This window comes from Nuphar pumila, chromosome 1, assembly GCF_984573655.1.
Source record: "Nuphar pumila chromosome 1, dmNupPumi1.hap1.1, whole genome shotgun sequence".
In the NCBI taxonomy this organism is placed as follows: Eukaryota; Viridiplantae; Streptophyta; class Magnoliopsida; order Nymphaeales; family Nymphaeaceae; genus Nuphar; species Nuphar pumila.
Window position 1 is genome coordinate 21,793,861 of NC_143249.1, and position 23,517 is coordinate 21,817,377.

Genomic DNA, 23,517 nt, shown 5'->3' on the forward strand with positions numbered 1-23,517 from the left:
TTACCATATTTTTGTCTTCTGGTTCAGGAAATGAAACAATCTAACAAAATGCGAAAAAAAAAACCCTGCTCTTCTCCTCAACTTTTCTCAAAATGACAAAGGCAACCATCTTTATTTCCTTTCCGTTCTTACAAAAGGCCATTTTCCACAATCCCCATAAGGCAACAAACGATTGCCCTACCATCTTATTAGAGGAATAAAACACCCCCAGACATTATTACTTGCCGAATCCCAACAAAGAAGATAAGATAATCAACATGGGACACATGAAGTCGTTATGAGCACCCCTAAGGTTACCATCCTCCTACAATACCCTAACATTTGAGGAAAGGCGTCATCATATCAGATTTCGTCAAAATTTTACTGATTTGTTATTCCATTTTGGGGCCATCTCCTCACACTAAACCACCAAGTGTAGGTGCATGAACACACCCCAAAAAAACACAGAGACATGCACACTCAAGTCAACTATAAAAGCCCATGGGAGGGGTCCCTTCCTCAAACATAAATTGGACCTCTCACTCTCTCTCTCTCTCAGGAAACAATAGAACCTGCATCTTGCAATAATGAAGGAGGAGGTAGTCATTGTGGGGGCTGGTCCAGCAGGCCTTGCAGTCTCTGCATGCCTGAACAAGCACTCCATACCAAACCTCATCCTAGAGAAGGAGGACTGCTCTGTCTCCCTGTGGAGGAAGCGTGCATATGACAGGCTGCACCTGCACCTTGCCAAGAGCTTCTGTGAGCTGCCCCACATGCCATACACTGACTCTGCTCCAACCTTCCTACCAAAGGCTGACTTCATAGACTATGTTGAGAAGTACATGGCTCGTTTTGGGCTCCAACCTTTCTATGGCCGCTGGGTCCAATGCACCGCCTATGATAGAGCCTCTAGCACCTGGCGTGTCACTGCAAAGAACACCCGGAATGGTGATTCTGAGGAGTACCTTGCTAGGTTCCTAGTTATTGCCTCCGGCGAGAACGGCGAGGGGATCATACCGGACATGCCGGGTCTAGAAGGGTTCAGGGGTGAGGTGCTGCATTCTAGCAAGTATAAGTCAGGTTGCTCTTACAAGAACCAGGAGGTTTTGGTGGTGGGGTGTGGCAATTCGGGCATGGAGATCGGGTTCGATCTCTGCAATTACCAGGTGAAGGCGTCGATCATCATACAAAATCCGGTAACGGTCCGACCTGCCATGTTTTTTCTTCCAGATATCATTTCTCCTGATGCATACACCCCTCTGTATCTCAGGTTCACATTCTCACTAGGGAGATCGTGTACATGGGCATGGAACTCCTCAAGTATCTCCCAATCTCAGTTGTTGATCCTCTGGCTGTGCTGCTTGGTAAGCTCAAATTCGGCGACTTGGAGAAGTATGGGATTGCTACGCCTACGGAGGGCCCCTTCTTCCTCAAGGCCAAGATCGGACGGTCAGCAGTCATCGATGTTGGCACTGTGGGCAAGATCAAATCTGGAGAGATCAAGGTTTTCTTTTCTCTCTTATTTTTTTTCCTGAAAATATCGTTCCTTTTTCTCCACCGTCCGATTTGCATGGGAGAACAGTAGCATGCATACTTCAAATGGGGTTTCTCGTGGAAAGCTAAAAAATCCCATGTAGTCTCCTGACTGTTCAAGAAATACCAATCTTGTACCGAGGGATGATCATGTTCAACGTGATTGCACTTTTCGTGTGCTGTTGCACCTGATCACCCTCCATCCATCATTGCTTGGGCCCCACAGCTGACAGGTTGTAACCCAAGGATAGAGGGTGATCAGGTAAGCATGCCAAAAGTGTGCAATTACATTGCACCTGATCCTCCCTCTCTTGTACCTGTACCTAGGGTGTCAACGGGTCGGGTTTGGTTGGGACCCAGGTGGAACCAGACCTGGCCCCTATTTTTGGGTGTGGTAACGGGTCTGAACATGTGTCTAATCAAACTCACCCATACTTGAACCCGATAAGAACTAAATGAACTAGACCTGGGCCATGCTTAGTAAAATAATATTTTTTAGCATTTTTACATTGAAAATTTGCCTTGGAACTCGGTCGGACCGGGGTCTGGTATAAATTTTCACAAACTATACTCTACTCTATGTATTAATCGGGATTTCGGGTCTGGACCGAGGTCTCATTATTTATCACCATACCCTGACCCTATAGGGTTTGGTACGGGTGGCCGTTGACACCCCTACCTGTACCCAATTCTAGCCAACTTTGGGTTGGGATCCACAGAGCTGGACCCATGTGGTTTTCTAGCTCTTTTGTACTGACCATGGACCATAGCTCTTGTGTGTGTATCACCACAAGTGTGGATGTAATCTGAAACTCTCCTCTTAACAGGTATTCCGCGGGGTGAAGCTCATAAGAGGCAACCATGTGGAGTTTGAAGACGGCAACGTGCACCGATTCGACGCGATCATCTTCGCAACCGGGTACAGGACCACTGTCAGGACTTGGCTTAAGGTACATCACAGACTCAAGACTTCCACTATCTAGACTCCTGCCAATGGATCTGACATTGGACCCAGATTGGTATCAAGATCTATTGTGATACTGTATCACCATAACTTGTGTTAAAGCTACTCAAACATGATACTTTATACCATTTCCAAATCAACCACCCATATCAGTGCCTCTTATGTTGATCTTAGAGACTAAAGAATGATTTCTTGTTGGTGAAGGACGACGAAGGCTTCTTCGATAAGAACGGTCTTCCTGCAGCTGGGTTTCCTAACCACTGGAAGGGAAAGAATGGTGTTTACTGTGCTGGGTTTTCCAGGAGAGGGTTGTTTGGGATATCAGAGGATGCACAAAATATTGCAGACGACATAAGCTTGCTGTATGGTCAGAGGGAACGCGGACGATCCTATGTGAATCAGTATTGTGAGATGCACAATATACTATAATACGAGAGAAGGCTACAATACAATATCCTATAATACGAGAGAAGGCTACAATATTGTAAGAGATCGTGCAAGTGTCAGAGGTAGTAAACAGTCATATATGCATGTATTATGTATGTGTTTGTTTCACCTGAATAAAGACTCAGAGCTGTGATGCTGTTAGGAGATCGATTGGCATCCGTTCTGTGCCTGTCGCTATAAGATACAATTTGTTTTCTCATATATAAATAATAAGCAATAGTTTCAGCATCTCTCTCTCTCTCTCTCTCTCTCTCTCTCTCTCTCTCTCTCTCTCTCTCTCTCTCTCTCTCTCTCTCTCTCTCTCTCAGCTAAGCATGGTGATATATACTTGAGTAGAGAAGATCTCAGTTTGCTGGGCTTTTGCATTGGAAACTGGTGGAGTAGGTGCACTTGGGCATGGGGTGGCTTTCCACTAATCAATGGAATGAGAAAGAACAGCTCAAAAAATTCTAACATGTTCTTTGATAAGGTCCCTGAGATATTTCCCTTCACATTTTCTTAGTTGGGGTATTGTTTGTAAGTCAATCTAAAGGGGTGATTGTGCCAAGCAAAAGGGGTGATCAGGTGCGGTACCCATGTCGACATGGATACTGGCACCTGGACACGGCGTGTCCTACATATTTTAGATATCTATTATATTTTCAGTATATATTTATAATATATATTTTAGATATATATTATATTTTCAGTATATATTTTAGATATATAATATATTTTTTAAATATATAATATATATTTTTCAGTATATATTTAGCCGTGTCCCCATACCCGCACGGCACCCAGTGACATAGGGGGAGATTGTGTACCTTTAGTTAGTTGGAGGGCATTTACTAAATGGGGGAGAACATAGGACTTTGTTTGGTCACATGGAATTGCCCTATGGAGTTTAATTGATTTGCCAAATTGAAATAGATAATCCGAAAGTTTAGTTGGATCAAATTATACATTTCATTGGATATCTCATTTATGATCTAGTTCGATGTACATAAATCAGAAGTAAAATGACAATTTGACTGGAAACACGTGAACCGGAATGTGAACTATGCATTTCTGATGCATTTAATTTTTTTGCAAATCTCACCCTGTAGATGTGTACGGCACGAACCATCTCTTGAATAACGTATTTTTGATGAAAATACAATTTTAAATGCTTAAATATTTACAAAAATTATGAAAAATTAATTTTTTAAGCCTTAAAAAGTCCTGCTTATGCATCATAATTGGATGATTCAAGAGCTGGTCCCTATAAAACTAATCATGAAAATCTTGGTTCATTATATATATATATATATCATAGCAGATGACCAACATGCACTACAACAATTAATCTTGATATTTAGCAATGGTCAAAACTGTCACTAAAACCCACAAAGGCTCTTGTTGTAGCACTAATGACCATCCTTATAGCTTTTGTCACTAAAACATGTAGCGACAATATCTGATTGTCACTATTGTTTAACTATAGTGATGATACTTTTTGTTGATAATAGCTGTCACCTTTAGCGACAACTTTAACCATCACAAGATTCCTTTATTCAATAATGATGATTTAGACTGTCACTATATGTAATATCGTGTGTTTTTATATTATGTTATACTTAGAAATTCTAAAAAATTTGGCTAAGTGTTGTAAAAACTTCGATAAAACACTAGATGTTAGGTTATGATATTTGAGTCTGGGCTTGGCCCAGATCTCATCGACAAGACCTAATGAAGCCAATTAAAAGGTGATAATTTTTTTTATTTTTAACCTTTAAAATCAAGCAAAAATTGGGTTAAATTCAGGCAAAATTCAGGGAAAATTTTGAATTATATATCAATAAATGTGCTTCAAAATTCTGAGTTCAATGATATTTGGTTTTTCTGAATTCGGGTTACGGTTGGCCCGAAACTCGCATTTTTTCAAAAAAGCCCTGTCTCGATGAGACTGGGTCTGAGTTGGATCAGATCCGATTTATATGATCCAAGTTAATATGAATTTGGACTCAGTCCAAGGCTCATATTAATTAGGATCTGATTCAACTTAGAATCCATATGGATTTTGGATATAGATTTAGATTTTGGATCCAGATCTAGATCCAAAATCTAGGTCCAACAAAATTAAAGCTTTAAATTTAAAATACAGGTTTAAATTAAAAAAATTAAGTTAAAAAGACTCCCAAAGGGATAAGGCACCATCTGATTTTTGGGGTATTTATTAAATATTAAATATTAAATATTAAATATTAAATATTAAATATTAAATATTAAATATTAAATATTAAATATTAAATATTAAATATTAAATATTAAATATTAAATATTAAATATTAAATATTAAATATTAAATATTAAATATTAAATATTAAATATTAAATATTAAATATTAAATATTAAATATTAAATAATTAATTGTTTTAATATCAAAATTATTAAATTTTCAAATTTTCAAATAAGATAGTTAAAAAAAGTAATTAGGGTTCTCTAGAAGAGTCCAATGTTACTATGAGATAAAAAAATATAAAAAAGTAATTAAAAAAAAGAAAGGGTTGAAAAAGTCAAAAAAGAAAGTTGAGAAAAATTAGGAAAGTGGGATTGGAGATAGAATGAAAACTCTATCTCTAGCCCCCCATATGAGAAACCCTAGAGGGGGCATCACCCTCTAGGGGCTCTCCGTTATAAAACTTCAAAAAAAAAAAAAGGAAGAAAGAAAGAAAGAGAGAGAACTCATGAGAGAGAGAGAGAGCGCTCATGGGAAAGGAAGAAAAGAGAAGAAGAAAAAGGAGAAAATCCATCTCCTTCTCTGGTCATCCGACTATTTCTTTGATCTTTTTCTAATTTCAACTAAGGTGTAGGTTTTTCTTTTGATTCGAATGGAGAAAAAGAGCCTAAATCAGATTTAGGTGATATTTTTGAAGAAAACCATGAATCTGATTTGGTTTTCCATGTTCAACTTATGAAAAAAATCGATATATGCATGTCTCGTTATGCGTATTTTAGATTTAAACCCTTTTCATGGCAATTGCATATTTTATTTATGATTAATGCGCACACACACACACACACACATATATATATATATAAAGTAAGTTAGGCTTTAATGGGCCTAGCCGACTGTAGTCGGTTGAGTAGTTTCGAAGTATATCAAGCCCCAATCGACTGCAAGTTGGTTGGGCACAGTTATATTATGTTAAGCCCCAACCGATTGTAGGTTAGTTGGACAATGTTATATTTTGATAAGCCCCAGCTGACCTGCAATCGACTAGGCAGATTCACACCCTGCTGAGCCCAGCCGATTGCATCGGCTGGGTAGTTTTGAAAAAACATATACATATGTTAAATGTCCATATTTGCATGTTCGTGTGTATCTCCAGATTTACATGTTAATATGTATGCGTGTTAATGTTCAGATTTATGTGTGTTAATCATTTAGATTCATACATGTTTAATGTTTAGATTTATATGTTTCTGTCATGCCTGCTTTGATGTGACCAAAATGCATGTTTTCATGTAAGTGGTTAGGTGTGCATCTATGTAACAATGTGACAAAAAAATTTATGTATTATTGTTTCGTGCAATTTAAATAACCGAGAGTGTTCTAAGAAACTATGTCTTTCCTAACATGTTCATATAAATCTGCATTTTTTTTATATGAGATAACATGTATTAGCTAAGTATTTACCATTGAAAACACAACAGATATTTATATACCTGCACATGTATTGTTGAAACATACACACAAATTTCCTAAGCATGTTACATGCAACTATCATTTTTTTGAGCATCTTGTTATACATCTGAAATCTCTAAACATGAATTGGCATGTATGTTGCTGAGTATGTACCTCCAAAATTAGGAACAATCTGCAGAAACTTATGTACCTGAATAGGTGTTTTATTGCTATATTCGATTATGTTTTTTTAGCATGTTACATGCCTTTATGGTAAAGTTGAACATATGTTTTTACTGTCCTCATGCATCTGCGTTTCCTAAACTCATACCAATGTGCATTTTACTGATTACATGCATTATTGACATGTAGTATGCTGGGAATAGGCACTTGCGGTTCACCTGAACCTCCAGCAACATATGCCTTGCTGATTGTATGCATCTTTGACATGTAGTTTGCTGGGAATAGGCACCTATATTTTGCCTGAACCTGTAGCAGCATTTGCTCTGCTGATTGCATGCATGTTTAGCATATAGTATGCTGGGAACATCGCTAATTGCCTGAGCCATTTCTATGGACTGTCAAGCTTAGCTGATTGTAGTCAATTGGGCAAAATTCAAGGTACTTAACCCCAACCGACAATGGTCAGTTGGGTGTTGATTTTATATATATATATATATATATATATATATATATATATATATATATATATATATATATATATATATATATATATATATATATATATTACAGGTCAAAGGCTTAAGGTTATACATGTTAATGTGCAGACTTTTACATGTTAACTTCTTAGGTGTATACATGTTCAAAGTGTTGATTCGTACATGTTAATATATTCAGATTTATACCTGTTACTTATTCAGATTTTTACATGACAAATGTTCTTATTTATGTATGTTAAAAATTCAAATTCATGTAATGGCTTATATCCAGGTTATGTATAATATATATGATTAGAATGTTATGCATGCTTTCATATGATTAATATGCATGTTTTTTTATATAATTGTTATGCATATTTTTGTATAATTGTTTATGGGTTATAAAATGTCACAAATTTTTTTACATGACTATGTGTCATAAAGAGACACAACATACATACAAAAATTATCATGGCATAAATATGCATATCATGAACACTTGAATTTTTGGAAGCTACTTATGTTGCATCAATATAATCATGTGCATACTTGAATGATATGCATGAGATAAAACATGATGTGTTCATATGCATATAAAATTTGCTATTCGTGTACATTCATATGGTGTGTGAATGAATGTGCATTTATGGACATATTGAATGTTTGCATAGTCACATGTTCTTTGTGGTTTTTGCATTAGATGCATCAGTGGTCTCATATAAACCATTGTAGGCCATATGGGCCACGAGCAGATGTTGCTCTAAGTTTTGTTATATAAATTGCAAAAATCTATTTGATATTTATTGAATTTTTGAATTAATTGCATTGTTTTATATTAAAAGGGGTTGAGGTCCCGTATTGTGTTTTGCATGTTGATTTGTAAAACAAATATTGTGTAATGAATCTTTCTTTTGATAAATAGATAAAAAGAGATAAACGGTGTAATTAATGTTTCTTCTTGGATGTCCCTTCTACAGTGTGAGAATCTTGGATTTCAGGTTTGGAAAATCGTGAGGATACTAAAACTTTGTGTGTGATTGTACCCCTGAATCCAATTAGGTGGTTCACCTCTCAGGCATAGTTTTAGAGAGATTCTGTCACTTTGCCTGATGGTAGTGTGTAGATACAACTGTTGTTATCAGTATACCAAGAAAGTGATATAAGTAGATGATTTTCCTAGTGTCTCGACATTATATACTGATTTCTAATATTTTGATGGATGATGTTGATTCCTAATATCGGTCGAGGGTCAAGTGTGAAACCCAATAATAAAATATAAATTGTGTGTTAAGCTACAATTGGAAATCTGACTTGAACTTCAAAAATTTGTTATGCCCGTTTTGAGTATCCATGGGTTTTAGTGAAAACTAGGACTAAAATTGTGTGCATTTAATAGAGGCATGCATATAAAAAAATATTTGATAATAACTTAATAAGTTACTCATTCATGTGCATTGATATCATGCATATTTACTGTTCTATATTAGTTCATGCATCCTTACCTATTCTTTCATATATGATATATTATTGTTGCATGATAATTATTCTCAAATGCATGAATGATTATTTGAATTATGAAATTATTGTAGTTATGTTCCTCTAAAAATGTTAAATGAATTTGATTTATACTTTTCTTGGCTATTTGAATTGTTAGAGAAATTTGTACGCAAAGTCTATGATTCTGACCTCGTATTCTTTATGTTTTCACAGCCTCTGAAGCTCATTGATGAGACCAACTGCTATAGGAAGTCTATGAGGGTTGCGTGACTGCTTTAACGTTTTAATTTGGGACAATGTGTCTTTATTTTTATTGATATTCATTTGAATAATGTTCTCAAACTCTAGTTATTGATGAATAAAGTTATTTTAGTTGGTTGATGATTAATGTAAGATCCCTTGTGGTGTGAATTGTGATTATGTTTGTAAATCCTTGGATCTTTGGGTATGGTTTCCGTAATTGTTTATTTATTTATTTTTTAACGGGAATGAGTTGGGATCATTACACTATAATTAGTGACAACTTAAGTTGTTACTAATAAGCACATGCTAATAAATATATAAATAAATATATATATAAGTTTCGTTACACTATATATATATATATATATATATATATATATATATATATATATATATATATATATATATATATATATATATATATATATATTCAGAGATATGCAAACCTATCACAACAATTGAGTTGCCATCCTAACAGATTCACATAGATTCAGACTTAGTACCAAGGAGCAATGTTTGAATGATAACAAAGTTGGCACATAAGCCTAGATTTAGTTTTCATCAGTGATTGACTCTTATTCCGTCGACAACCAAACTGATGGAAAAACATTCATTTTGGAGGCTGCATCCAACATTCCTCACACAATAGATTAGAGCAGAATGTTTGTCCAAATTCATCCCATTTGAGGTAACCCCACAGTCATCACACCTTGCTATACACAACAAGCATCCACAGGATTGGAGGAGCTGGTGACCCTTCCTCTCCAGGCATTCTTCCCTTGTGCAATCAAAGATGTTATTGACCTTTCTCTCACGAGGATCAGTGACTTGTAGCTAGGGGTGTCAACCCGGTCGGGTTTGGTTCAGACCCAGGTGGAACCAAACTTGGACCAGATTTTTGGGTATGGTGTCAAGTCTGGACCCAGGTCTAATCGGGTCTACTGTAAGAGAAATCGTACACGCATCCGATAAGAACTACATGAACCAAACCCGGATCATACTCGGTAAAATAATATTTTTTATCATTTTTACTTTGAAAAATTGCAGGTCTTAATCAAAACTTGGGTCAAGCCTAGGTTTGGTATAAAATTTCATAAATCCATGTATTAATCAAACCTTTGGGTCTAGACCCGAGTCTTAATCGGGTCTTTTTATTTCTCACAATACTCGGACCCTATAGGGTGTGGTTCGGGTAAACTCGACCAGTTGACACCCCTACTTGCAGCGCGTGACAGTTAGGCTCGAAAACAGGTTGTTGAGCAAGATGGTGAGTTGCAGGATGCGATGGCGGACCATCCTTTGATGGGGCTCGTGAGGAAGCATGGGGGAGATACTGGAGGATGCAGACAAGCTGGGGCTGCACATGCTGGCTAAGACAATAGAGATACTCAGCTTCACTCAGGCACTGGACCAGGTCATTGTGGGCTTGCAACTGCACACATGCATTCTTCATCTAGGATTTCATGCATGTAGTCGCATAGTACATGTTGTTAATCACAACCTTGTTGGACATTACAGGTCTGCGTCCAACCCATAAGGTGACCCGATTTGACACTGTTAGTGGGTTGTTTAGAGAAAAGTTAATGGACAGGAGTTACGTGAATGTGGAGAGACCACATTCACATAACCACCCCCTATCTCCCATTATATAAAGGGGTTAGGGCTGTACGTATGATGAGAGACATCAGCCAAACACCCTCATTGCCCACATTCAAGAAATTCCCTATTGGGTTCAGAGTCCTGCTCATCATCGACCTAAGGCCTGAGCTCATCGTGGGTGTCGGTAGGCTGAGGAGAACGTCAAGCACCCGCACATCATTTTATGGCATCTACAGGTACGCATTTACATTTCGGCTTTGTTTATACGAATACGCCAAGAGGCCTGCCATGCTAAGTTAGATGAGAGAAACTACCATTATTTTCCTTTTTGGCAATTTGTGTGTGAGCTGCTAACTGTACGTTTTCCATTTCAAAGCCCATATCAATTAAAAAATGCAATTACATTATGAAAAAATACTTGAAAAACAGATAATTACCACTCAGCATAACTGATTGAAATTCATCTATGCAAAAATCTATTCAGAATTTTAATTTTGTAGGTAAAGGCTGAGAAAAGTTAATATTAGAGTCAACATTGTTGAGTTAGTGAATAAATATTGCATCAAAATGCTTGTGATGGGAGCAGACATTATGCCAATTGTTTAAGCACATGATTGATGGGAGTATAATGACTCACATGCTAAACTCCCATCACAAGCATTTTGATGTTATATTGAGCCACTAACTCAACAATGCTGCTTCTAATATCTGTAGACTCTAATATTAACTTTTCTCAGCCTTTACCTGCAAACTTAAAATTATGAAAGAGAAACTAAACAATGCCACTAACCAATTGATTTCTCCTATTAGAGAAACTAAAAAAGGCCTCATTCCAGTTACATGTAGATAAAATGTAACATGATGGCTATGACTTACACATGGTCCTTTTGAATGTAACTTGTTTATCAGGGCATGAGGCTTATGTGTTTACCTCATATGTGTTTTTTGTCACCGCATGCCTCATGTGTTTTTTGTCATGCATTTAGTGGTTTTAATGCATAATGTGAAAATGTGAAAATTTTCTTCCAAATATTTGCAGGAGTGCATCTGTCAATGGCTTCTACATGAGGTTCTTTAAATTGGGTATTGATGTACGGGCAACCCTTGAGGTCTCTTGGTCATCTAATTGCCCCTTCATGTTATTAAAGTAGATGCTTAATTATTACTTGTTTTGAACCTCTCTGTGTCTTCTTTTTGCATCTTGAATCACATTCCATTCAATACAGTAGTCTTTTATTTACACAATCTTCTTTATATGAAGTAGTTCTTTATTAGCTAAAATATCAATAAATAACATGTTACAAGTTTAGAATGCATTATTAGTTTGTGTAACATTTGTTGTCATAGTTTATCTAGCTTACCGACTGAATAAAACTCTCATATCAACTACAATTTTGATCGCATTGCAAGAACAAGAACTAGGCAGATTTGGAGAAAAGTTTAAGTGTTTTTGAGAATACAATTTAGAATCACAAGTTCAAGAAGGGCTACTTCTAACTAGGTCAAAAATCATGTGTTCTTGGTTTCTTGATGAAAGAGATAATAAGAACAAAACTACTTTATCAAAGACTAAATTAGTTCACAAATATTACTTATGATCTTTGGTCAATCTCTCTTTTATGAAAACTTAATGAAAAAGAGGAGGGGTTAAGTGATTACAAGATTTTCTTAGTTCTTGAGCTAGTTGTGTAAGTTTTTAGAAGATGCTACTTGTCAATCTGTTCCTGTTCAACCTCTTGCATATTCAAATTAAAATATCTTTTCATTAGTAAAAAAATATAATGTAACAGGGTTAAAAACCATCTATCATGACTTGGACAAAATGGCGAGGCTTATTTCTATAAACAAGCACAAAGTAACATGAGCTCTTACAAAGAATTCAAAGAGTTAACAAAGTTAAGTAACTTCCATCTTCATAAGAATTATTGATAATTCTTATTTTAAAAAAAAGTATTACCCAGCTTATATATTGTCTTGATTCAATATTCATGCTTGTGAAAACCAAGTTGTCAGAAGTCATTTTTTTGTGAATATTGAAGAATAGGCAAAGTGGTAAACCATGAAAGAAGAGATTGTTAAATCACTGTTTAATGTTTGGATAGTGGCGTTCATATGAGTGGTAAGAGTTGACTTAAACCCGCTCACAAAATGAAGTACTAGGTTAATATTATTCTTCAGGCATAGTTAAACATGCAAGTATCCAAGTCCTTTGTCTGCCGGATATAAGATATCAAAGTAATTCTCTATTCAAAAAGTATTGTGCTTTCAAAGAAAAGAAAAAAAAAAGAACGGAGGCAAGATGCAATTCAAGTAATATAGAAGAAAAGCAAACCACTAAAAAAGAACAATTAAAATATTCCATTTTTCATATACAACGAAACTAATTAAACATTCACATAGAACACAGAAGAAAAGCAAACAGCTAAGGAAAAGAAAAAGCAATTAGAATGTATCAATTTTCATATACAATAAAGCTAATTAAAATTTAATATAGGAGCACGAGAGAAGGAGATATGAACTTATATAAAAATCTGAAACAAAAAATGAAGACTGAACTTAATCAAACTCCTAGGCCCCTTAGATCAAACAATAGAGGGTGATTCTACCAAAGTAACAAAAAAAAAGAGAAAAAAAATCAAAATGTGTACAAAATCCCTCAAAAATCAAAGAAAACAAGAAGAAAATATTGTCGATCATGCATGCAACTATCAACAACTCATAGCGCATTTCTAGAAACAGAAAAGGGAAAACACTTCTAATCATTATTTCTGAAGGATTTCTTGATGTTCTTAGTTATAAAAAGACAAAAAAAGAATGAAAATTTCCTCAAGGTGAAAAGGACAAAAGAAGAAAAAACTCACCGATCATGATTTTTTATCAATATTATTGCACAACAAAGGGAAAAAAACAAAAAGGAGGGGAAAATCCCCCACAGTTAAACTAAAAATGAAGAAAAAACTCACCCACCATGTTTGTATTTTTTTTTAAAATTGGATCCTCCACATGTGATCTATGTACATGCTTGGTTGAGTGGAGACCAGTCTTTGGGTCATTTTTGTCCAGTGTGTATATAGTGTTTTCCAGCAGGTGAAAAATCAATGGCCTACAGCGTACCAACTTTTCGCTTGTTAAAAGTAAAAATTAACATGTTATATATATATATATATATATATATATATATATATATAGAGAGAGAGAGAGAGAGAGAGAGAGAGAGAGAGAGTCCCACGTACTTTTTGAAACTGGCTTTCTTTTCTTTGTCAAGGCATCCTTGTTCAAACTTTTTACACATGAAAATGAGTTGTTTTGGTATGAAACCTCCAATTTTTGTACCTAGATGAAACAAACATGCCCACATCACTTTCTTATGGAGCCCATGATCAATAGGAGGCTATGTCACGTGGGTGCGGGTGCGGGTGCGAGGATTTGGCACTTCCAAAAAAAATGGGTGCGAGGGTGTGGCAGGGGCAAAAATGTAATATATATATATATATATATATATATGAATGTATGGTAGTTGTTAAGGTCCATGACATTATGCCCAACTTACTTTTTACCATTTTTTAATCTTATATGGTTGTCCCCAAAGATGAAAGTGATGAGTTGTGGAGCCTGATTCATTGTTTTTGCCCTTTCAAGAAGGGGGGTCCGGGGGCTCCCCCCGGCGTGGGTTCTGCTGCGCGGTCAACGGACGAGGGTCAGGGGGGGCCGCCTCTGACGGGGGGTTATAGGGGGGCAGCGCCCCCCCCCCCCCCCAAAGATTTTTTTTTAAATTCCGCAGTCCATTTCATAGGGTAAAAAAATGAACAAAAATGACCCTAGATGTGGTCAACGCACCCAGGGACGGGTTGACCACACCCGGTGCCGCACCCGCACCCGCGTCGAGTCGCATCGACGCGGGTGCGGCACCCTGCTAGCCGTCTCCCTGTGTTATAGATAGGAGGTCTTTTTATCGTTGGCAATTCTACTGGTAGTTTGTGACCTTTATCAGAGTCTCCTAATGCTCCCAAACTCAGGTTCAGTAGCTTTGTTTGACCATTGACAACTCCAATTATGACTCCAACTACTCAAATTTTACTTGGTGGATTTTCACAATCTCAGGTTCAAGTTGGCCAATTTATCAAAACTTAGTTTTTTTTTCCCTCACTGTTGACTATCAAAAATGTTATTTAATAAGATAAGAGCCCTTTTTCAAATCTCATAAATTTGGTTTCCAATTTGCTAGCATCAACTTATTCGGAACTGATCATGTATATAAAGTATAAGATATTGTTTGCCTCTCAAAATCAACCTTCTAGTTAATCAAAATTTCGTGGACTTTTTGACAAATTGAATTAACCAAACACCAAAAATACAAGAAATTCTGTACTTCTGTTGGGATCTAGACATTCTCTAAATAAACCGTAGCTACTTTGACATTAATATAATCATCATCATCATCATTATCTTCATCCTAATCACTATATATTATCATCATATAATGTTCTTGTAATAAAAAATAGAGGCAGGAGGCTACTTGGGCACTTGTTCCCATCTATGACTTAATAGAGGAGGACCATGACTATTATTTAAGAGACCCACAATGACGCTGAGATGCTTATGGTAATGCTCAATGCCAACTTAGCACATGTAAGCATTTAATTTGGTTCTCATATTTCTTCAAAAAAGATATATTTTATTCTTGGCGAGGAGTCCTTTTTCAACAACTACCAAGTAAGTTGCACAATCATGGTGATCCAACTGCTAGCCGTTGGGTACTCACATTGCACCACGTCATTTGGCAGATTGTATTCCTCATGATCCAAATCCTATTTGGTAGTAGGTATGATCCCAAAACACAAACACACACACACACACAACCCAAATACCGTGATGATAAACCACATATGGGTCTGGACGCACAGTGACCAAATGCAAACCATCCCTGTAAATAGGGATGCAAACGGGTCAGATATGAATTGGATCAAGCTTGATCAAACACTAAATCCAAATCACAAAGTGTGGATTTTGGATTGAGATCTGGCTCTGTTATCATAGCAGAATCCCAGCAAATTCGGATGTGATTTGACACCATGTGGTACTGAATCCATTGAAAATGGGTCGAATATATTGATTTTCACGTGGAAGAGGTAAATTAGGTGGATTTAGATCTGGTTGCAACTCCATTATGAACACATTTGTTTACCGGGTTGTGACCCTGATCCGACTATATCCAACCATATTTATTTTAAACGAGATTGGATTCAGGTATACATTATCCAGATCCAACAAAATGGTTCATATTTAGTTTAGAATCGGGTGGGACCTCTGAACCATTTTCATCCCTACTTGCAAATATGGATTCAGGGGTCCTAGCCTCAGAGTTTCACACTGCTGGCACAACGATAATGGATATGGCAGGCTGAGCCGGCGCAACCAGGTCTTCGTGCTAGGTGCAGTTTCTTCGGGTTGTAAATTAAAAAAAAAAACTTTAAATTCAGCATGATGAATTTAGTAGGAAACTCTACAACAGCTAAATACATGGGATTCGGATCAGAATCGGATCAAGAACAGCTAAAAATTGCAAAACCCTCTTCCTAGATCCAATCCATTTGCATCCCATAGGTAAGAGGCTGGGGGAAATAACTCGATGGCTTTGCAAAAGCTTTAGGGGACATTTTCTTTCGTCACAGGTGGGGGTGAGCCATCACACTTGAGAAAGTTCAAGCTTGAGAAGGTTGGTCATGGGATCAGTGTTGTGACTAACTTGGAGGAGAATTCTCAAGTGAGAATCGCAATTACAACTTTTACTAATTTATGTTTGTAAAAAATTGAGAAAGTGCTGTTATTGAGATTTTGCATTCACAGGATCTTGAAAGAATCTCACATGGTGTCGCAAACATTCAGTAAAATTCTGTCATTCAATAGCTGATGCATCGGAAAACATACATCTTTGTAGTTGTCTCATTCTACAAGATTCAATTCAGTGATTCATCTCACAAACTATGCATCTTCTTCCTGAACACATGCCACAATTACCCCCCAAAAACCATCAAGCATAGAGTTGTTCTAATTGAATAGAATTATCCTTGAGAGGAACATACTCCCCCAAGTACGCCTCAAGGTGATCAGACAAACATGACTTGTCAATGCTCTCATGGTGGTAGGACTTGCACACAAAGTAGACGATGCTCTGAATCACCAGGCCTAGCACTATCAACGCACAAAGAAGCAGGGCAAAGACAAGCCCATACCCGAACCTAGGCCCGAGCCCACTCCATGCCTGGTGAACAACCAATTTGCCAAATAGTAACTGAATTCCACTGTAGATGAGCGAAAACTTGATGAATATGATGCTCGCAAGCAACAACTTCCCCTTGATCAACTCCTTGCTCTTTGCCATTGCCGACAGCCCATACTTATCTTCAAGCACAGAAACCACACTGGCCAAATGCCAAACCACGCTTACATATACCAGCCCAACGAAATACAGCCCAGTTACCACAATGAGAACTAAGAGGCTCGCGATCCCTTCCCCCAGAAGTACTATTATCATCACTATCGCCAATATCGATATCGAATTGTAACCAAGAAGGATGATGAACATCCACAAAAATGTCAACATCAATCGCTTCCAGACCTTCGGAACGATGGTCATGGCAGTTTTGTACGTCATGTCCTTGCCTGAGTAGATGCACGCAACGGTATACACGATGGCCGAGGTTGATAGGAGAGAGAAGACGAGTACCATGATCAGATATCCTACCTTGAACAGCCAGAAAACAGCCCATTCAGAGGAGAGGTTTTGAAGGATCTTGTCTTGGGCCGCGCCTTCATGTAACTGGGACTCCAAGGCTTCTTCGTTGTGGTCGATCTTCGCAAATATGGAGTCGGAGATCTGGGTGTGGGCGAGGAAGATGAGAGAGAGGGGAAGGATGAGGGTGAGGGTGATCTGGGTGAAGAGCCTTCTCCATGAGTGGAGGATCTTGAAGGCTTCATTGTAGATGCCAAAGAAGCCCAGGAATTGAAGCTCCTCTGGTTCCTTGTCCATTGGTGACCCTGCTTCCGGCTATGGCTTCTCTTGCTGAAGGAGGGGGTTGATGAAGGTGGAGTAGTTGAATATGAGGCTTTCTTTGAAAGAGAGATATATGTCCCTATGGAAAATGCACAATGAGAATGACCATGGTTGTAAGTTATTTTACAAAGAGGCCATTCTTTTGAAGCCAGGCATCCAATTGGTTCAAAACTGGCCAGTCTGGACCAACTAGGACAGGCCCAAAAATTCTTTAATTTGAATGTGTGTGGCGGATAAGGCACATCAGTAGCATGCTTGAGCACCACATTGCCGTCCATCTAACAGAGAGAGTTTATATAGAGCAAATCATGATAATCGTCTCACACTTTACCTGAAGTGGTATGGATTCAAGTCAAACTCTTCTGGTCTAGAATGCAGTATATATGGACCATGCATGTTCAATAGGGAACACGGTTCACTAAACCCTACAGTTGTTTGGATCTGGCCCATGCATCTGGGTCAGATATCCAAACAAGCTTAATTAGTCCATATAATTGATCACTTTGGTGGGCCTATACAAATCCAATCAGATAATTGCTTAGTTTTTATTAATAAGTTTCCGCATCTAGCTAATTCCAGTAAACATGCACGTATTTTAGGCCAATTTCAATACGAAACCCAATTCCAAAAGTTGGTCCAAATCCAATTTGGTGGATCAGATCAGAATACTAACCACAAACTATCCTCTGCAGTAAGAGAAATTACACTCGAGTAATACGACACAAGAGTAACATGCTTGGCCCATTACAACATTCATGAGAGGGGGGGGAGAGTGAGTGTATATCTGTAATATAAGTAAAAGCCAAGGGCATTTTCTTAGATGGAATCTTCAAAGCAAGGCCAGAACAAGAAAAAAAAAAGGAATGCGTGTTGAAATAGTCCAAGTCAACGAACTTTGGTTATTGAAAATTAAATTGTAATTGATGGAAGAGGACAGAGATGTCGTCTGTCCACACACAAGGACTTTTACCAATGTAAACGGGTCGGATTCGGTTCATCTGTAGGCAATTATTCATTTTTTTGAAGGGTTAGGTGGAACCCTACCAGATATCTCTTAAGCCCCATGTGACAGAGGAATTCGAACCTGGGCCTTCAGCTTGGCACAGGACCCCGCTTACCACATGGGATACCACCTCGGTGGTTGGATTGTATGGTTGAACCCTACCGAGTCCGATATTGTATGGTTGGATTTAGGGTCAGATGGAAAAGGCTTATACCATCTCCGGATCCACTAGCTTAAAGGGCTGCTTCAATATAGAGTTGAATTCAGATGTAAAGCTCAATGTTGAATCCGAATCCGATCAATATTCTGATGTTGATTATTCTATGAAATCCGATTAAATGGATTGATATTAGGTTGGACATCCAACCCAAATGCGGCCATTGACATCCATGCTTTTCTTGAACCAATTACTCTTTCCCTTGGAAGTTCTAGCTAGGGATTCTATGTCACAGGGACACGCCATTGTGGTGGTGTGTCCCTCACAAGCTTGGACACGTCGAGTGACAAAAATCATCCGTACTTATCTTGTAATCTTTCTTAGCATTATTTCATTAAAAATATATTTTAGTATTAAAATATAAAAAGATTAAATTTTTGTTGATTAAAAAATCCCGTTTCCCTTTGTCCTATGTTTAAAAAAAAAAATCGAATTTATGAATCGAACCCGCCACACACATTCTTGTGTCCACGTATCAGTAGAGATTCCTGCGGTGACCTTATCATTTAGAAAGTCAACAGGTTTGTCCTTTTTTTTTTAAAGTGAAAATTTCCATTTTCTTTTGGGCAGGTGCTTTTTCATCTTTGTCTATGGAGGCCCGTTTGTTTCATTCCCTTGGAAGAGGGGGATTTTCCATGAGAAAGGGCATAAATTTCTAAAGACTCCTAGCAGGTCAGATTCCCTATGAAAGTTCTTTCATATGGTGAGAAACATGAAGGTATTTACACATGAAGAGGAAAGTGGTGGAAAAAACTGGAGTCCACTTGTGTAAACATGAAACTTTCTCACCATGACGATTTGATGCTATATATCATCCATAGTCATAATCCAATCGTCATAAACGGATGCTGGTTCAGTAATTTCCTATGAAAAACTATATGAAACAAACATGCCCTGTGTTGCACCAACTCTCAGAGAGAGAGAGAGAGAGAGAGAGAGAGAGAGAGAGTTGATCATCAAACTAAATATAAAAAAAATACTTTCACTATTACAACAAATACAGAAATTTGCATATTATTAGTTTGGAATTCAGATATACAACACAAAAATCTTTTCTTTTCTATCAAAAGTAATCATTCAAGCAGGCGTGACAAATCAATTTCAACTTAAAAATAACACGAGAAAGGGAAAACGCTCCAAAAGAAAGCACTGACCTGCAATCAAGTCGAGACCACCACCGTTTTATATCTTTAGCACCTGAAAAAATAAGTGTATGTCTTCATGTATTCCATCAAAAAGAGAAACACAGAGATTCAAAACTCTGCAGAATGTACATGGAACTTCGAATTGCAAAGAGAACCACTATACTTGTGAATTGAAATCTTTTAACATTGAAAATCTAAAAACAAAGACATCAAAAAGAATAAAAAACTCAAAAAAAAAATGAGAAAGAAACGAAAAGGAGTGGAGAATCACCGGAAAATCCATGATTATAACGCGGAGGAGCTGTTTTGAGAGAAAAAATGAGAGAAACTAATTGGTGGTTAGCATACATAGGTCGTTGGAGCTTTTTAAGGTTAAAGTGTTTTATATGGATAGCGGAGAGAATTGAGGTCTTCATTGAGAGAGAGAGAGAGAGAGAGACCGTTGTTTCCATAACCATGTCCAAATAAAGTTAAGTTCGAAATTAGGCTTGGGGCAAATGAGAAAGCTCTACTTCGTTAACTTATGTTTGATATGAGAACCAGATTATTGAGTCTTTCTATAAGGTAGAGATTAGGAATATGAGGAGATTCTTGCGATTTTTTAGACCATAGGTGCATTTTTTTTAATTATGCTGAAAAAGTAGGTGCTAATTTGGAAATTATCAATCTTAACAACTAATATTAGAATGTGTTTAGATCAGATTTGGACTTGCATGATTACACGTTTTTGGATTCGGTTATGAACTCATACATAATCTTGACCATAACTACATTGAGGATAGATAAAATCCGAACAATTTGCACATTCTACATGTAAAACCCTTGTTTTCAACCTTTTTATGGGATCAAATATTATCATTTAACATTAAGACCAAGATTCAGCTTTGCAAGCTACGTTAATTCTTGTGCCAATTCAGTTTCATATTAGAAAATCACGAAAATGCCATTAGCAGAAAGAAGAGCATGGCCTAATAAAACCTCGCACCTTTACATGTGTTTGTCAACTTTTAGAAGAAAATGTTTGGGATAGTTTTGTTTTTCTTATTGATAGGCAAGTTGAGGAATAACTCTTATGGGATTATCACAGCATGACCTAACCATCCAGCTATCACATTTGACCCGGAAATGTTACTTGTTTTAATAATAAAAGAAGATATAGGAGTACTTGGTGGGCGCGCAGGATGGAAAAATAGATGGCCAAGGATCAATAGAACCGAGAGCAGATCAAGTGATCTACCAAATCACTTTTTAGAAAAGTGATTTGGCATCCTCACCGTCCACAATGTACACAAGGACTATGAGGTCCTTGTGGGATGAAGCAATGGACGGTGAAAAGTGATTTGACAGATCACCTGATCTGCTCTCAGTAGAACCTTGTAACACACAAGAGGGTTATCTCATAGTGTTTGTGATCCTCCCAAAATGATCACCAACATTACCCTTCGCAACTCCCCTACTTTGGACCATACACAGTAAACAGCTGCAGCCTCTCTCTCTCTCTCTCTCTCTCTCTCTCTCTCTCTTTCATGCTTTTCATCTTCCTACAGTAACTCTGTGATCAAAGGAATAACCATTCCGGCCCCACTTTGATTCCCTAACACAGATGGTATAGACTCAGGTTTTTACTCGTGTTTGAGGACTTGCAGCTGAGGTGACCTACACCTAGGGCAAGTTTAGTCCAGCCCTTAACGCGAAGTGGACTAGGCAGGATCGTCATGCTGCCTGCAATGCCAAGTGTCATATCACCAGTGGGAACACACCACTGTAATTGCACATTTCCATGAGGGCACATGGCATTAGTGTCTGGGGTCTTCATAATCCTGGTCTCAGCTCATCATTGGCCACACGATACTGCGGCTTCCCAAAAGTATGCCTTGATCCTGACTCAATGTGGCTGGAACATACTTACCCGAGTAAGAAGTGGGTGAAAGAAGTGATTCATAAAGTATGAAGCTAGAAGAAAATGCTTAAATGCCTTTAGCAAGGGAAGCAAATAAGAAACAATAATAGAAATGAGTGGAAAATGATTAAAAGAAAATAATAAAACCTATGCTTTTTGCTTTTTTTTTTTACTCGGAGAAACAGCTCCAGGCGCAGAGACCTAGCCACCTATGCTTTTACTTGAATGCATCTTTTAGGCTTTTTGTTTAAAAGTATTATCATACATAAAGTTTTTAATAAAAAGATAGTTTCTTTTTAATAAGAAAGCACAGTTCTTCTAACATAAAAAGTTCATTATCATAAAAAAAAATTGATTTCCATACTGACAAAGCAACCACCGAGCTACTCACAATGTTTTGGAAGGATAAAGAAGCATGTCATTTCAAGCTTCCTGAGCAATAATTTTAAAAAGCGAGCTTTCTGGATTCTAGTAATTATGTGATGTCTCGGAAAAAAATGGAATTGAAGGAAACCTCGTTTTGGGGAGGAAAGGTAACGGAGAGTTGGGAGAGGTAGAACACAACCAATATGAGAGGTAAGATGGTTATTTTCCCACCCATCCAAGGACGACTCGCCTAGTTGCGTGGGTTAGCTAAGGGGGCAAACTAAGCATATGTGAACTTAACCAAAGCCAATGATATGGCCAATTTTGCGAGACTCATACTGGCTTGATCAAAACAGCCTTACAGTAAAATCCATAATCATGAATCAGTAAGGAAGTCCTCTCTCATTTCAGAATGGTGGGCATTGGAAATAGTCCAGGTTGGCCTGAGTTCTCTCAAGGAATGTGTGAGTCATAGTCAAGTTGCATCCTTTTCATGTTGGGATCTATAGATTCCTTAACCTGGTCTTGGTTGGAGTTACTGAATCATGGGGCATGTGCTCTAGAAGGAGCGTTTGAACCTCTGACAATGTGAAATCACATGCTCTACCAGATTGAACTGAGCTATTCTAACCCTTCTCTAAGTGAAGTTTTATTTTGTCGATATTAATTGCCATGTCCATGTCTTGATATATATATATATATATATATATATAGAGAGAGAGAGAGAGAGAGAGAGAGAGAAAAATTGGTAGAAGCGAAATGCTTAAGCACTAAATGGGTGGTCAATCGTGCTGGCCGTTCATCGCTTGCATTGATGGTCGGTCACATGCAAAAAAGATAGCGTCAAAATGACGAGTTTTTCTGCTGAAGGGGCATTAGCAGCGACAAAATTGTTGCCGCTAAAGGTTATTAGCGGAGATTTTTGTCGCTGCTACTGCTCATTCTTCCGTCCAGAGCATTAGTGCTGACAATTTTATCACCCTCAATGCTCCTTTTGCAGAAAAACTTTTCAAAAACATGATTTTTTGTTTTGTTTTACGGTGGCCGTCCATCAATGGGTGCGATGGACGGTCAGTGGGTTTCACCATGGATTTAGTACCTATGGATTTCGCAGCTACCAATCACTCTCTCTCTATATAGGCAACCTTTGAGGATTGGATTTCACCCTCTAATTTTGAAAATAATTCCACATTAATTCAATAACTCCGTTCAAAACCATGCATGTAGGTTACTCATGCAGCCACTATCACATTAAACAATAT

General features: G+C 37.5%; 2 protein-coding genes across 2 annotated transcripts; one reads left to right on the top strand and one right to left on the bottom strand.

The window, feature by feature from the left end:
- Positions 1-566: 566 nt before the first annotated feature.
- LOC149848309 (putative indole-3-pyruvate monooxygenase YUCCA10) lies at positions 567-8,998 on the top strand. The gene is made up of 5 exons (XM_090003948.1): positions 567-1,175; positions 1,250-1,483; positions 2,340-2,462; positions 2,681-2,869; positions 8,942-8,998. Exons 1-5 carry the CDS (start codon positions 567-569, stop codon positions 8,996-8,998), a joined length of 1,212 nt encoding a protein of 403 aa, XP_089860074.1.
- A 7,453-nt stretch (positions 8,999-16,451) lies between these two features.
- On the bottom strand, positions 16,452-17,662 carry LOC149848310 (uncharacterized). Its single transcript, XM_090011095.1, has one exon. It carries the CDS (start codon positions 17,598-17,600, stop codon positions 16,602-16,604), a length of 999 nt encoding a protein of 332 aa, XP_089867221.1. The 5' UTR covers positions 17,601-17,662; the 3' UTR covers positions 16,452-16,601.
- Between the last annotated feature and the right edge of the window lie 5,855 nt (positions 17,663-23,517).

Excerpts from the sequence above, each read along its gene's own strand:
- LOC149848310 (XM_090011095.1), bottom strand. The coding sequence starts at position 17,600 with ATGGACAAGGAACCAGAGGAGCTTCAATTCCTGGGCTTCTTTGGCATC.
- LOC149848309 (XM_090003948.1), top strand. The coding sequence starts at position 567 with ATGAAGGAGGAGGTAGTCATTGTGGGGGCTGGTCCAGCAGGCCTTGCA. Across the intron at positions 2,463-2,680 it reads CTGTCAGGACTTGGCTTAAG|GACGACGAAGGCTTCTTCGA; the intron begins GTACATCACAGA and ends TTGTTGGTGAAG. Across the intron at positions 2,870-8,941 it reads GGGAACGCGGACGATCCTAT|CCTCTGAAGCTCATTGATGA; the intron begins GTGAATCAGTAT and ends ATGTTTTCACAG.